Genomic DNA, 13,016 nt, shown 5'->3' with positions numbered 1-13,016 from the left:
CCACTTAGTGAGGCACAGGGTAGCACAGGAACTGGCACGGAGGCATCCAGCAGCATGGCACGCAGCACAGGGAGACAGTCAGCAGAGGGGTCAAGTGGCCAGAGGACAGGCAAAGGGCAGGAGGGGCAAGTGGTGGAGGCAGGTTGTGCGGGGGTCAAGTGGTGGAGGAGCAGGCACTGAAGTGGGAGGTCAAGCTCTGTGGGAAACAAGTGATGGGAAGTAGAGCCAGGCTGTCTGCCACCCCCTGTCACTTGCACCGGTGCTTCTGCTTTCCTTGCTGCAGCAGTGAGGGCGATGAATTTAAGATGACCCTCCAATCATTAGATTCTACTAATGTATAATTTTCCATGTATAGAATATAAAGATTGGAGGGTTGTCTTAAATTTGACAACATCTTGAATTTGAGTAAATACCATATATGCATTATTATATCTAAACAGAAAAAAATACATATATTTGCAGTATTTCCAACTTGCCTGGAATCAAAAGGTATTAAAATCCCACAGTTCCAATCTGGTTTTGCAAACTCGAGAGCTTCAGTTAGGTAAGCCGCTGAAGTAGTACTTGCTACTTGTGTGTCTGTCCAAACAGAACCTGCTTCCAAACCCTATGAGCTCTGGCCATTACTAGCTACTGTGACGCACACAGTCATTCCCCAAAACAGGTTGCAATCAAATAGTAGGTCATGGTTGAAGGGCACTCAATGGGCAGCAACTCTTCAAAATATCTGAAGTATTTTACAGACTCTGCAGCTTACTCACTCCAAAAGCTATGACTACGTTTGCTCCATCCATCAATGAGCAGTTGTTAGTCATCAATGGGAAACTGTGGTCATGCATCCAACAGGGAATATTTCCTATAGCACTTGCACAATTCTAGCACACAAGCAAATGAAATGACCGTCTGAACTTGTTGGAATAAGATATTACAGTAGCAAAGAAAAGGATGGATTATGATTATAAGCTCTCTGGCACATTTCAGACAATACAAAAAGTTGGGACAAATAGATGTTGCAAATCTTAAAGTAATAATGAAATCAGGACCTATTTTAGTAGAAAATAAAGAGTTATTTTTTTTGTTATTGTTTCAACATATCCTTTTTTAATAATAATAAAGGTGGCACAATAACAGAAATTGGATCTTATACCCTAAAGTCAATACTAATACGCATATGATAGCAAGAAAAGGAAGGATCATAAAAGAAGGGTATTTTCAATAACATTAGAAAATTAATCCTACCTTTCACCGTGCTTGTGGAATTGTTTCCGTATTCCTGCTGCTTTGGCTTTAAAGACTGTGGTGCTGGCAGCCCAGGAGTCTGTGGAACTTGGAATAAAGGTTTCCCATTTGTAACCACTTGTCTCCTGGGACTTAAAGCAGGGAGGTGGATGGTACCATCAGTGATGTTGCTCTGAGGAGCGGCCCCTCCTCCCAGGGGCATCTTTAAATGTAGGCTGGAAGACAAGTTTCCAATAGCTGGGCTTGGGGTGCTACTATTCGAAGATGGACAGGGTGTTCCCGCTTGAACTCTGATTGGTGGAATCTGCTGTCCATTGATCATCCCAGGTCCATGGGGAGTACCTGATGTGCGGTGGCTCATACTGCATGACCTCCCATTCATTGTCAGGCAGTTGCTAAGTTCAAAATGTGTTTTTCAAATCCACCAATATCAATGTCATCAGTCCAAGGTCAGTAAGTAATCCATAGTGCATTAAGTCTGTTAAAAAACAAATTTATAAAGTTAATTATATTGTAATAAATAACACATAAGGACAAGACTGTGCACAGTATTTTTCTACATGAAAAAAGTATTGATTGTGAGCAGCAAAGTATGAATAATAGGGTAAATAAAAAAGGCAAAGCTAAGTACTGACTTAGAATCAATAAGGAGAAAACTTGCCCCTTCAAGAGCAGAAGTTTACACTAAGGTCAGCTGCATTCACATCATCTAAATCAGCCATGAAATGGAGCAAATGTTGAGGCAGTGAAGGAAAGCAGCCTGGAATAAAAAAGCAGCCACTGGGCTTGGACAGACAGTCAGTTTCTCCATGGAGAGTCCCTGCTCTCTCTGGAGAAGCAATGAGTGTACAGAACTTGGTATTTTCTTGCCCAGAGTGGCCACTTTGAGAAAAAAATAACTCGGGAACAATCCAAGTGAAGTGCCTCCCTGGAGAATCTCTCACGGCAGAAAGAATTCTGCACAGGCAACAGAGGCAGAGCTGACCTCCGCAATCTCAGCCTGCTTTGCTTCTTTTCTCCCCACTCCCATAGCAGGAGGGAAAGTTGTGTCAGTCTCATCCAAGCAGTGAGCAGAATATGCTCCATGAGTGCTTCAGGCTGGAAAAACCCAGTGCTGAAGCACTTCAGGGGTGTGTTCTGCTCCCGGCTTGTTCCCTGCCTAAATCACAATGAAGCATTTGGGTGTAGGGGAGCACACAAGCATATGCCCTACCCAGCCTTAGCTGGGCTCCAACACAGGATAGAAGAGGGGAAAGGCTGCAGGACTCTTCTGTGCATGGCACAGACCCTTGCCAATCCCTGTCTCCCTTCACTTAAAAAAAAAAAAAAAAAAGCCTGCAAAGCTCTCTGGGTTGCATGCTCTAGGGATCCCTAACAGGCCACGCTGTCTGTACTGCAGGGTCTTTGCTTCTCTGTCTGAACTTCTGTACTGGTCAGTTTTTCAGTCAGGAAAACAAACCTGGAAGAGTTGTCCTAGATGATTTGAATTGTGTGTATGCAGCCACTGACTGAAAGTTGCCACCAAAATGAACATCACTATTCCTAAACTATTCATTAGCAATATGGTGAAAAACAAACAGAGCACCCAGATATGAAAAAAATCACGTTCACGTTCTGAGGTTGATAAAAATAACAAAATAAGATTGGGGGGGGAGGAAGGGGAAGGGGCAGAACTCCAGCAGACTCTTCGAGATTCCACTATGAAAAACAGAGTAGAGCAATGTTCCTAGAAGAAATTTCAGTAATTCAAATCCGTTAAGTAAATTTACACATATAGCCATTCTAAATTATAACAAATTATAAGGCCATATTTTCAAGACTCCCTTTAAATTGTGCCCATAATTTTGGTAGCACTTAAGTCAGGGGTTGGCAAAATGGCAGATCTGGCCAGCGGCTGGACTCCATTTCCCAGCAGCCCCTGCCCACCTCGCTGTAGCTGGTTTCCATGGAGAGCCCCACAGCAACAGGGCATGACAGTGCAGGGCCAAGGTTCCCATAGAGACTGGCCCCATAGGCACCAGCAGGGCACACAACTGGGCAGGGAGCAGCTCCATGGCTGGGGCTGGGATCTTGCAGTGGTGACAGTGTGGTCCAGAGCCAGGGTAGAGCCGTGATCCGCTGCCTGCACATCCCTGCCTGAGGCGTGTGGGCAACAGATCACAGTTCTGATCCGGCTCCAGACCATTCTGTCACCACTGCAAGATCCCGGCCCCAGAGCAGCTTCCCACGCATCCTGCCTCCATGGAAACCCTGGCCCTATGCTGTCACTGCCCGCTGCTGGGGTCTCCATGGAAACTGGCCACAGCAACATGGGCAGGAGGTGCTGGGAAATGGACTCTGATGCAGGACTTTTCCCACTCCTGGTTTAAGTGATGCCATTGCCAGGATGGTCCAGATTGCCTATCCCAATCATGTAGTTGGTCCAATAAAAGATAACACCAACAAGAATTTTGCAACTCATAGTCTTTACCAGAGGGTTTTTTCACTTAAATTTTCATGTCATGTTTACTCATTTATATACATCCACAGAGTGGTAGAGAGAAGCTGCATTTGTGAGTATAAATTATAGATGGTTACGATATCAAACAAATGGCATAATCTAGGCCCCAACTCAGCAAAGCACTAAAATGCATACTTGATTTTAATCAACAGATTCATTCATGTGGTTAAAACAAACCACATTTAAGCATTTTGTTGATTTAGGAACCGGAGGTCTAATTGTCCTGTTTGCACAAACAAGTGAAGTTTGTATACAAATCTGATGTTAAATGTACAGATGTATTTATATTCATCTATTCACCCAGGGCTCTGTCTTAAGAATTTTGACCATGAACCAAGAAAACATTTAACTCTGTGTGTAATCAAATTGAAACTAATACAAATCAGGGCCAAAGGGTTCATGACAGAAGTCCAGGGGCCTACTTCCCTGTTTAATGTGATCCTGCAGTGCCCTACAATGTTTGAACACTCCACCCATGATCTAAGGAAAAATAACTAAACATCATGCACTCAACTGTTGTAGAAAATTTCGTTCATAGTGTTCAGCCCTGCTAGGATCAAGGTGGTGTAAGTGGTATTTACACACATATATATTCATGTCCATACTCACTTCTATATAGTGTGTGTGAATACATGTGTGTATGTGTGTGTATTTATACACACAGACATAATTTATATCTACACATATTATTTATATGTATGTACGTGTGTGTGTATATACATGCATGTATAGGTATCTGTGCATATGTGTATATATATATATATATATATATACACACACATATGTATACATACCACTATTTATATTTAATAATGATTATATTTATATATTATGTTTTATTACATGTTACATGTATTTAATCATGAAGAGCTTCGTCCTATTTACATTCAAAGACAATAGCAAAAATTCTGTTGACTTCAGTGAGAACAATAGGCACTAATTCCACTTCAGTATTATTCTAAATATTTATTTTTCATTGTTAATTTTTTATATTACAAGAATATAATTAGAAAATATGCTGATTAAAAGCAATATCATTATTTTCATGCATGGCTGCAGCATAAATCACAATTTACAATTCAACCAAGGACAAAGCTAAATGTTCTTATATTCCCAGGGTTTGTTTTAGCAAGCAGAATGTACCTTGCCTTAACACAGGTGACTGGTTCTTTAGAAAAGAACATATAAACACAAGTAATCATTCTACTGGCAAGGCTGTACACTACAGCATTATAAATCAGCAGCAAATCAAAATCATTCTTGTCTTTAATTTTTAACTACATTAGAAAAGCGCAAACATAATAAAGAAAAGATTATATGTGACAAGTTTATTGGTTTGTTCAATAACATTGGATTTAGATTAATTGACAGAAGAATATTTCTTCATCCTATATAGACCTACTGGGTCCTATCAAATCCAGCTCCATATGCAACTCATATTTTTAAATTCTCTGGATTCCTTGTTATTTCTGTTAAAGTATATGCTCTAAAAAAGAACAATAGTATTTTTGTCCTACTGCCTCATAAGCTACTATTGTTTTTATATTGAAGATATTTTACTGTACTAAATTATATTTCACTAACTGCCAAGTTAAAAGTTGAACTCACCAATTTTAGTTGTACTTAGAGATACGTTTTCTCCTTTTCTTATATATTCATATGAGCTACATTTAATATAACTTTTCTGCAGTCTCTTCCTCAGGTTCCTCCTCCTCTGTCTGTAGCAGGTACTTACAATACCACTTTATCATAGTATCTGAGCATCTAACATTCAGTAACATATTGACCCTCACCAAACCTCTACAAGGTTGAAAAGTGCTTTGTTATCCCAATTTTACAGGTGGGTAACTGAGGCACAGAGAGACAAAGTCCAGCTCTGTGAAGATACTTAGGTACCTAACTTCTAGTTATATTTCTTTCAATTGGAGTAAGATACCTGAATACATTTTTCAGTTTGGACATAATGGACGTACACAAAATCAGCCAGAAAATACATACCATGATAAAAAACTGAAGTGGTGGGCCCTGAATTCAGGGTTAGTACCCAAACCACTAAACTGTACTTTTTCCCCTTTCATTTCTGAAGAGTCTAGCAGGTCCACTGATTCTCCTTTAAGGTTCTACTTCTGTCTTTGTCTATTTGCTCTTAAAGTTCCCTTTTAACCTTCTAGTTGCCACCTTACATTTTACCTGACCTAGTACAATGTTCTTTTCTATCGGCTTCATTGGGGTTGGATTTCCATTTTCTGCAGGCTACCTCTCTGGTTTGAGTAGCCTTCTGAAATTAAGCCATCCATCCATAACATTTTTTTAAGTTTTCCTCCCTTCTTTTCTGATGTGAGGTTATGCCACTGTTTGGAAAAGTTTTATGCATCTCCCATGGTACATCAGTGAATTTTAAATCTCTTTACTTTAGAATATTTTTAACTACCTCCCTTCATCTCCATCTTAATTAATTTAGTGGTCATTATTATTCAGTCACTCAACTAAACTTAAATATTGAACCAAACCATGTGTGTCGACTGGAGAAGAACATCTCCTCTTGTGCACTCCTGAACCAGTTGTTCCAAAAATATTTATACAGCTGAGAAATTGCTTCTCTAGACCTTGCCTTATTGCTAACATTTGACCAGTTTATGTCTGAATAGTTTAAGTCACTGATTAATAGTAATTTCAACAGTGATTTTAATAGCTAGTCTACATACTAAATGGAATCAAAATATCTATGAGTTGATACTTAAACCCTTTGTGATTTTAGTTTAGGTTTGTGTGTAGTCACTGTTATTTTAGAATGTGTGCCTTTTTATCATTTTAGCTAAACTGGTAAAGAATTAACTAAATTATAATAATATAAAGATGTTCCTAGACTGAAATAAGGAAGTACACACTGGGTGCATCTACATGTGCAATTAATGCAAAGCAATAAACTCCAAAGCAGTTTGAGCTGGAGTAATCTACTCTTGGACACAGCATCTACACATGCACCCAGGACAGCAGCAATTTGAGCAGGGGCAGAGCAGGCTCAGGCTGGCAGGGAACATGGAGGAACAGTCCCAGGCTCCGAGTGGCAGCATCAGGTGGTGGAGGGGTTGGCTGGGGCACAATGGTGCTGAAAGTGCAGAGCCAGGTGGCTAGGCAGCTGGCTGGGCTGACTGGGTGCAATTTATGCCCACAGTCAGCATCTACACATGTGTTTAATAGGAGTAAATTACCCCAGCATAATATAGTACTATCCCCAACAGTACTATTTTACTGCAGTGCTAATTGGTTTACTGCAGCCTAATACTATTGCACATGTACACCATGACATTCAGCTAATTAGCCTACTCTGCATTAAGTGCACATGTAAACACAGCCACTAAGACTTAAATTTAAATGACTAAGGTTGCAAACTACAACTATGACCACTATTTTGGTTCAGTTCATCATACAGCTGCCTCTTTACCACAACACTGTACATTTAGTATCTCTTTCCTGATCAGTGTTAAGGGACAGTGGTATAATCTTCCTAGTAATTGTACGGTTTTTGCCACACAGAAAGATTCTATGGGATTTTTGGAATCTGGAATATGTATAGTGCTACTTCTTCCCCTTAACGACTTTGATGGTCTGATACAGCTGCTCATAAGGTACTGTCATATCCAGGAACCACATGTCTCACTTAAAGGCCAACAACTGTCGATGGTCAACAAGTTTGCCTATCTAGGTAGCACGCTCACCCGTGCTGTCCACATTGATGACAAAGTCAATACAAGATTAATGAAAGCTAGTGTGGCCTTCGGCAGATTCTGTAAGTCAGTCTGGGACCACAGAGGTATCAGAATGTCGACAAAACTGAAGGTTTACAAAGCCATCATCCTTCCAACCCTCCTTTATGCCTGTGAAACCTGGACCATTTACCAGCATCATGCCAAGAAACTAAACCACTTCCACCTGTGCTGCCTGTGAAAGATACTAAAGATCAAGTGGCAGAACAAGATTCTGGACACCAAGCTGCTCGGAAGATCAGCACTCCCCAGTATTCACACCCTGCTGAAACTGGCACAGCTAAGATGGGCCAGCCACCACTCAAGAATGCCTGACATTCGCCTGCCAACAAGCCTTCTATGGTGAGCTGTCAAATGGAGTACGCTTTCGCAGTGTACCAAAGAAGCAGTACAAGGACACCCTAAAGGTGTCCCTAAAGAATTTCAGGATCAACCCAGAGTCGTGGGAGCAAATCGCTTGTGACCGTCCACCCTGGAGGTCCCAAATCGAGAATGGAGCATTGGCCTTTTTTACAGCAATTCACAGCAGAAGCAATGAAGAAACGCGTGGCCAGGAAAACAAAAACCTTCCATATCCAGTCCTTATCACCCTCCTGCCCCAGCTGCATCATACTGTTCAAAGCAAAGACTGGAATTATAAGTCACCTATGTACTCACGTGACCTAGCTCCCACCCCCCTTTGTTCTCTTCCCTTTCCCTTTTTTTCTCGTTTTTCTCCTTTTCCTTCTTTCCCCTTTTCTCTTTTCTCCTTCCCTTTTTCTTTCCCACTTCTTTTCCCTCTTCTTCCAAATTCACATCCTACTGATTTTTATACTATGCCTATTATTTGTATAGTCAAACCAGCATTTAAGTTTACTTAAGACTATCCCTACCCACCAGAACACTAGAAGTGAATAGAACTTGAAGCATGTGCTGAAAGTTAAGTTTGTGCTGAAATGTTTTGCTGAAAAGGAACTGACTACTGAATCAGACCTCTAATCAGCATCTAACTACATGCATTTGCAGTAGAAAAAAATACTAATAAGCTTCTAACCATACCAATCATAAAAAATTGTAGCTAAACAACATCAAATACAATGGTTCATTTATTCACCAAATACAAAATTATAGCTGAAACATATCTAAACATAGTGAATATGATGCCTCCAGATAGTCTTACGAGTTCAGACTTAGAAGCATAGAAATATTGCCAATAAAATGGATTGTACTGCTTATGCTATAAAATGCATTATAGAAATATGCAGGGGTTTAGGTTGTAGCCGTGTTTTCATTCCATCCAGGAAGAGCACACACCAACTGCTGAAACTTCCTTAGCCTGACGAGGGGTTTTTGAACCCAAAAGCTTGCTTAATAACTATTCTCCAACCGTTTGGGTTGGTCTAATAAAAGATATCAAATTCACCCGAGGAACCTTGTCTGCTTATAGAAATATGAGCACTTTTCCCTTTTTAAACAAATATATATTTTTAACTACAAATGAAATAAAGTTTCCAGGATCCATCTCTGTTCCCACTGATGTCATAGGAAGCATGATTAGGCCCACTGTTTTTAAAGCCATTCTTTTAGTTGACATCACTGCAAAGCTACATTACACTGAGTGTATCACAAACTACATGGCAACAAAGTCACTCAAAATCCACATCTATGACTCATGAGTCCACTCAGTAAACCAACAGTGAGAGTTAAATTTAAGATGACAGTCTGGAAAAAAACAACTAACTCTTTCACAGAAAAACAAAATATGAATACCCAAAAAACTCTGCCTGCAATATCATATTCAGCATAAACTACATGTAATACTGAAATCTGGTGCTAATGAAACAGTAATCCTTTGACTCACTGCAGCATTTACACTACAATCATATACTGTTTGGAAAATACTCCAAAAAAATGCCTGATATTTCTTCTTGGGACAAACAGAGACGTTCAATCTTTTTTTTTGACATCTCTTAAAAAATGTAATAAGAGGCCTCAAAACACCTTAACCTTATATTAAGAAGCAGAACCACTACATTAGGTGAGGTTGCCATTTGCATTACATGGCAAACACAAAACCACAAAAACAAGAACACTAACAGTAAATGTGGCTAAAACTCACTATCTTCTGTTTCTCCAGCACAGGCCCAGAGCTCCCTACTGAAAACAATTACTATTTGCCTCAGCAAATAACAATCTTAACTCTGTCCCTGTGGGAATGCAGCCCTTGAGTAGCCCCCATCACACACAGACACATTTCTGGCAGACTCACCCTCAGCTCCTTTTCCAATGCACTTCTGGAAAAATCACACTCATAGTTGTTTGAGTAAAGTCAGTACCCCTCTTAGGACAAAAACGTCCTGATGGCTGGCCTGTATTTTTCTTCGTTTATTTTCTTTGATTTGCAAGATTTCTCTTCACTTGTTTTCTGGTCATTTTATTTTGGAATTGTTCATCCATAAGCTATCTTCAGGTAATACAGCTCCCTTCAGTCTTTCAAAGTCATCAATCAGAAAAGAACCCATACTTAACGCTACTCCAACTGAAATGTTGAGAAGACACTGCCTCCTGTGACATTATCTCTAGCCTGATGGCCAAATGAGTTATCTTGGGTGGAATTATGGACTCAGACCGAGAAGGCAGAGAGACAGGACAGCCACTAAATGCATTATTGGGTTATTCAATATCACAGTCCACTGACAGGTCAGCAGTTGCAGGCTCCTGCTGCATCTGTGTCAGGGATACTGTACAGTCAGGATATAGGGCTAACACAGGCACAAGAGAGTCTTTTCCTTAATATAGGAGGAGGTAAGACATATTCAAAATTGGAATTAGGCCCCTTGTATGGTCATCTGAACACAGATCAAGGATCATGCAATGGTACTGTTAAGGTGCCTTGGTGAAAAGGAATCCAGATAGCAATCCAACAGAAAAAAAAGTTAAACTTTAGGAGTTTCAATTTAGGAAACTCAAAATATAAGTTCCAATGCAAGAAACCCAGGCTAAAAATACACATTTTCTATTCATATTTTCTGGAGTTTCCCAGCCTCAGATCCCCTGCCTTACTCAGAAGGTAAGTATCTTACTAGTGGCCAATGTTTTATTCAGCTGTACAGACATTTGGGGAGGTTAGTGGGAAGAAAGATCACATTAAAATGGCCACCTCAGGATAGGGGAACTAGTGAGAACTTGAGGGATCTGGGGGCAAGCAGGCTCAGAAGAGGGCTTTGGGGGGGGCAAGTGAGGTCTGCAAGGGGGTTGGGAGGATTGGGGGGTATTTTAATGTGATCTAATCTCCATCTAACCTGCATGAACATCTGTATGTACCCCAAAAATAGTAACTATGCTTCCTTTAGTCCTCAGCTCTTCAGCATGGAGGCAGAATTCTAAAATGATTGTGCCCTAACATATTACTCCTTCTTTAGGTCCAGACAGTCATTCAACAAGAACAGAGTTCCTAAAACACTGTGGTACCCAGGCTGATTATTACTCACTCATTCACTCACTGGCATATCTCAACCTGCCAATGATGGAGAAGAAGGATAAAGAGCTAACAGAAGCCCTCTAAAGCATTCTGTGAGACTATGTGATGTAGATCCTGATTGATTCTCGAGTGAAAAATAATAAATATTTTATTTTTTATTACCTGATTTATTGTCGTGCCCAGGAACTTTATTCATGGACCAGACCCCACTGTTCTAGGTGCTACACCAAAAGAGGGTCACTAGTACTGCAGCAACTGCAACCAAGAGTGAAGTTGCATCAGTGCACATCATTGCGGAAGGGTTCAAGAATATTTACCATTCCCAGGGTACCAAGAATCCCTAACAGCTCTCTGTCTTTATTAGCAACAGTGCAGTAGCCCTAGTGTTAGGCATTACAGTAAGCACAAAGTAGGAGGCAGCTATCAAATGCAGAGCTGAATCAGTGACAGCAAAGCCAGTCACTATGAAAGACAGAAATACACATTTGCCCTTCTTTAACAAGTGAAACTTAACTCATTACAAGTGACACGTCAGCCATGCACATTTAGTAAAAAACATTTTTAAATGCTCAGAGGACTTCAGTATGAAACTGAAATAACCTCAGTCTATTCCTGAAACTGTTGTACTTAAGAACAAAATCCAGTCTCTTAACCTTTGACCTCCATCTAAGCAATTGTTGCAACAAAATAAAACAAATGGCTTCAGAAAGTACACAAGCTCACAGAATGTAATATGCTGTAAAGTCCCATTCTAATTAGAGAGCACACTGCACTAACTGCAAACATATTTGAAAACCATACTTATCAAGTTAGCTACAGCATTTGTTAGTGGAGCTATGTCTGACACCTATTTTCAAACACAAGGGGAGCTAGCAGAAGGCTTTTTTCAGAAACTACCAAATACCGCCTGCAAACTTACTAATGTGAGTTATCTTTACTTTCATGCACACTCCCATTGATCTTCTTCCCTTAGAGGTTTACACTTCTTCCCTAGCACTAGCTCCCCTGTTGATAGGACATATAGAGCTGCCAATGGTTTTACCACCAGGTTATCCAGACTTGTTCAAAACAGGCGTAAATGGCACGGAGATAGAACTGCAGGTACTACTTTTAGTCTACACTCACGCTCCCACCATCGCTGTCATTCACAGACCTGTGCCAGGGATAAAGCGATGCTAGCAAATGCCGTATCAAGAAAATCAGGGGTGTAGCTTGCATGCATACCAGCCTCTGGCTCTTTACTAACCGACACACCAACCGCAGAGGCTTCCTCAGCCTGACAAAGGGTGTCTAAACCCAAAAGCTTGCTAAGAAAAAAATTTCCAACTATGTAAGTTGGCCTAATAAAAGATATCAGATTCCCCCAAAGAACCTTGTCTGCCTGTATCAAAGAAATGCCAAGCGGGATCTATACATAGATCTACTTTTCCTTCTCTTTCCCAAAACATTGTCATTAGAGGGTTAATGCTTTAAACAAGGGCCAGAAACGTTCTTGGCTGCTCCGCGCAGAACCAAACATACACATCCAGCCAAAGCTCGGCAGACAAATGACCAGCTAGAAAAGTTTTAAGGGAAAGAAATTCCCAGGGATGCCTAATGGCCTGCAGATTAAGCTGTCACTTGGCTGAGCCTTAAATGACTCCTTACCTGTGGCTTTATTTACTTTGTTTTATTTTTGATGTGACACTTTTGGACTGCAAAAGAAAGGGGAGATGTTTGTTAGAAAGGGGACAGGTTTTAAGGCCCTCTGTTTGCCTGCAGTGCAGAAGGGGCATCTCGGTGGAGGGCGGGGGTTTTGCAACATAGACAGTGAGGGCTGCAAGGGCTTTTGGAGGGCTCCGAGAAGGACAGTCCCCAACTAGATCATCCCACCCAAAGCACCCGGGTCAGCAAACCCTCCGAGGACCGAGCCTCCCGCAGTCTCTGGGGGACCTGGCCACGTGCTTTCCCGCCCTCCTCGTGAGAGCGGTGCCCGACATCCAGCCTCAGCCTGCCCCGCTGCAGCTGGAGGCGGCTCCCAGCCGTGGGACCCGCCGGCCCCCCCTCCGCC

The 13,016-nt window shown here is 41.2% G+C and overlaps 1 protein-coding gene across 10 annotated transcripts in view; it reads right to left on the bottom strand.

The window, feature by feature from the left end:
* The window catches only part of GLIS3 (GLIS family zinc finger 3), a 354,919-nt gene that overhangs the window by 339,743 nt on the left and 2,160 nt on the right, over positions 1–13,016 (bottom strand). For 8 of the 10 annotated variants that reach the window (XR_003094464.1, XM_025206209.1, XM_025206208.1 and 5 more), the window contains exon 2: positions 1,240–1,717. Coding sequence is in view for 9 of the 10 variants with exons in the window: in XM_025206209.1 (XP_025061994.1) it covers positions 1,240–1,621 (382 nt within the window). In the remaining variant the exon portion in view is untranslated. Of the gene's footprint in view, positions 1–1,239; positions 1,718–9,754; positions 10,004–12,613; positions 12,830–13,016 lie in introns of those variants that run through there. The other 2 variants (XM_025206211.1, XM_025206212.1) reach the window with 2 other exon arrangements.

The sequence above is a fragment of the Alligator sinensis genome, unplaced genomic scaffold (genome assembly GCF_000455745.1).
Source record: "Alligator sinensis unplaced genomic scaffold, ASM45574v1 scaffold392_2, whole genome shotgun sequence".
NCBI classification, from domain to species: Eukaryota; Metazoa; Chordata; order Crocodylia; family Alligatoridae; genus Alligator; species Alligator sinensis.
Note: the sequence above shows the minus strand (reverse complement) of the source record. Positions and strands in the feature narration are given on the sequence as shown.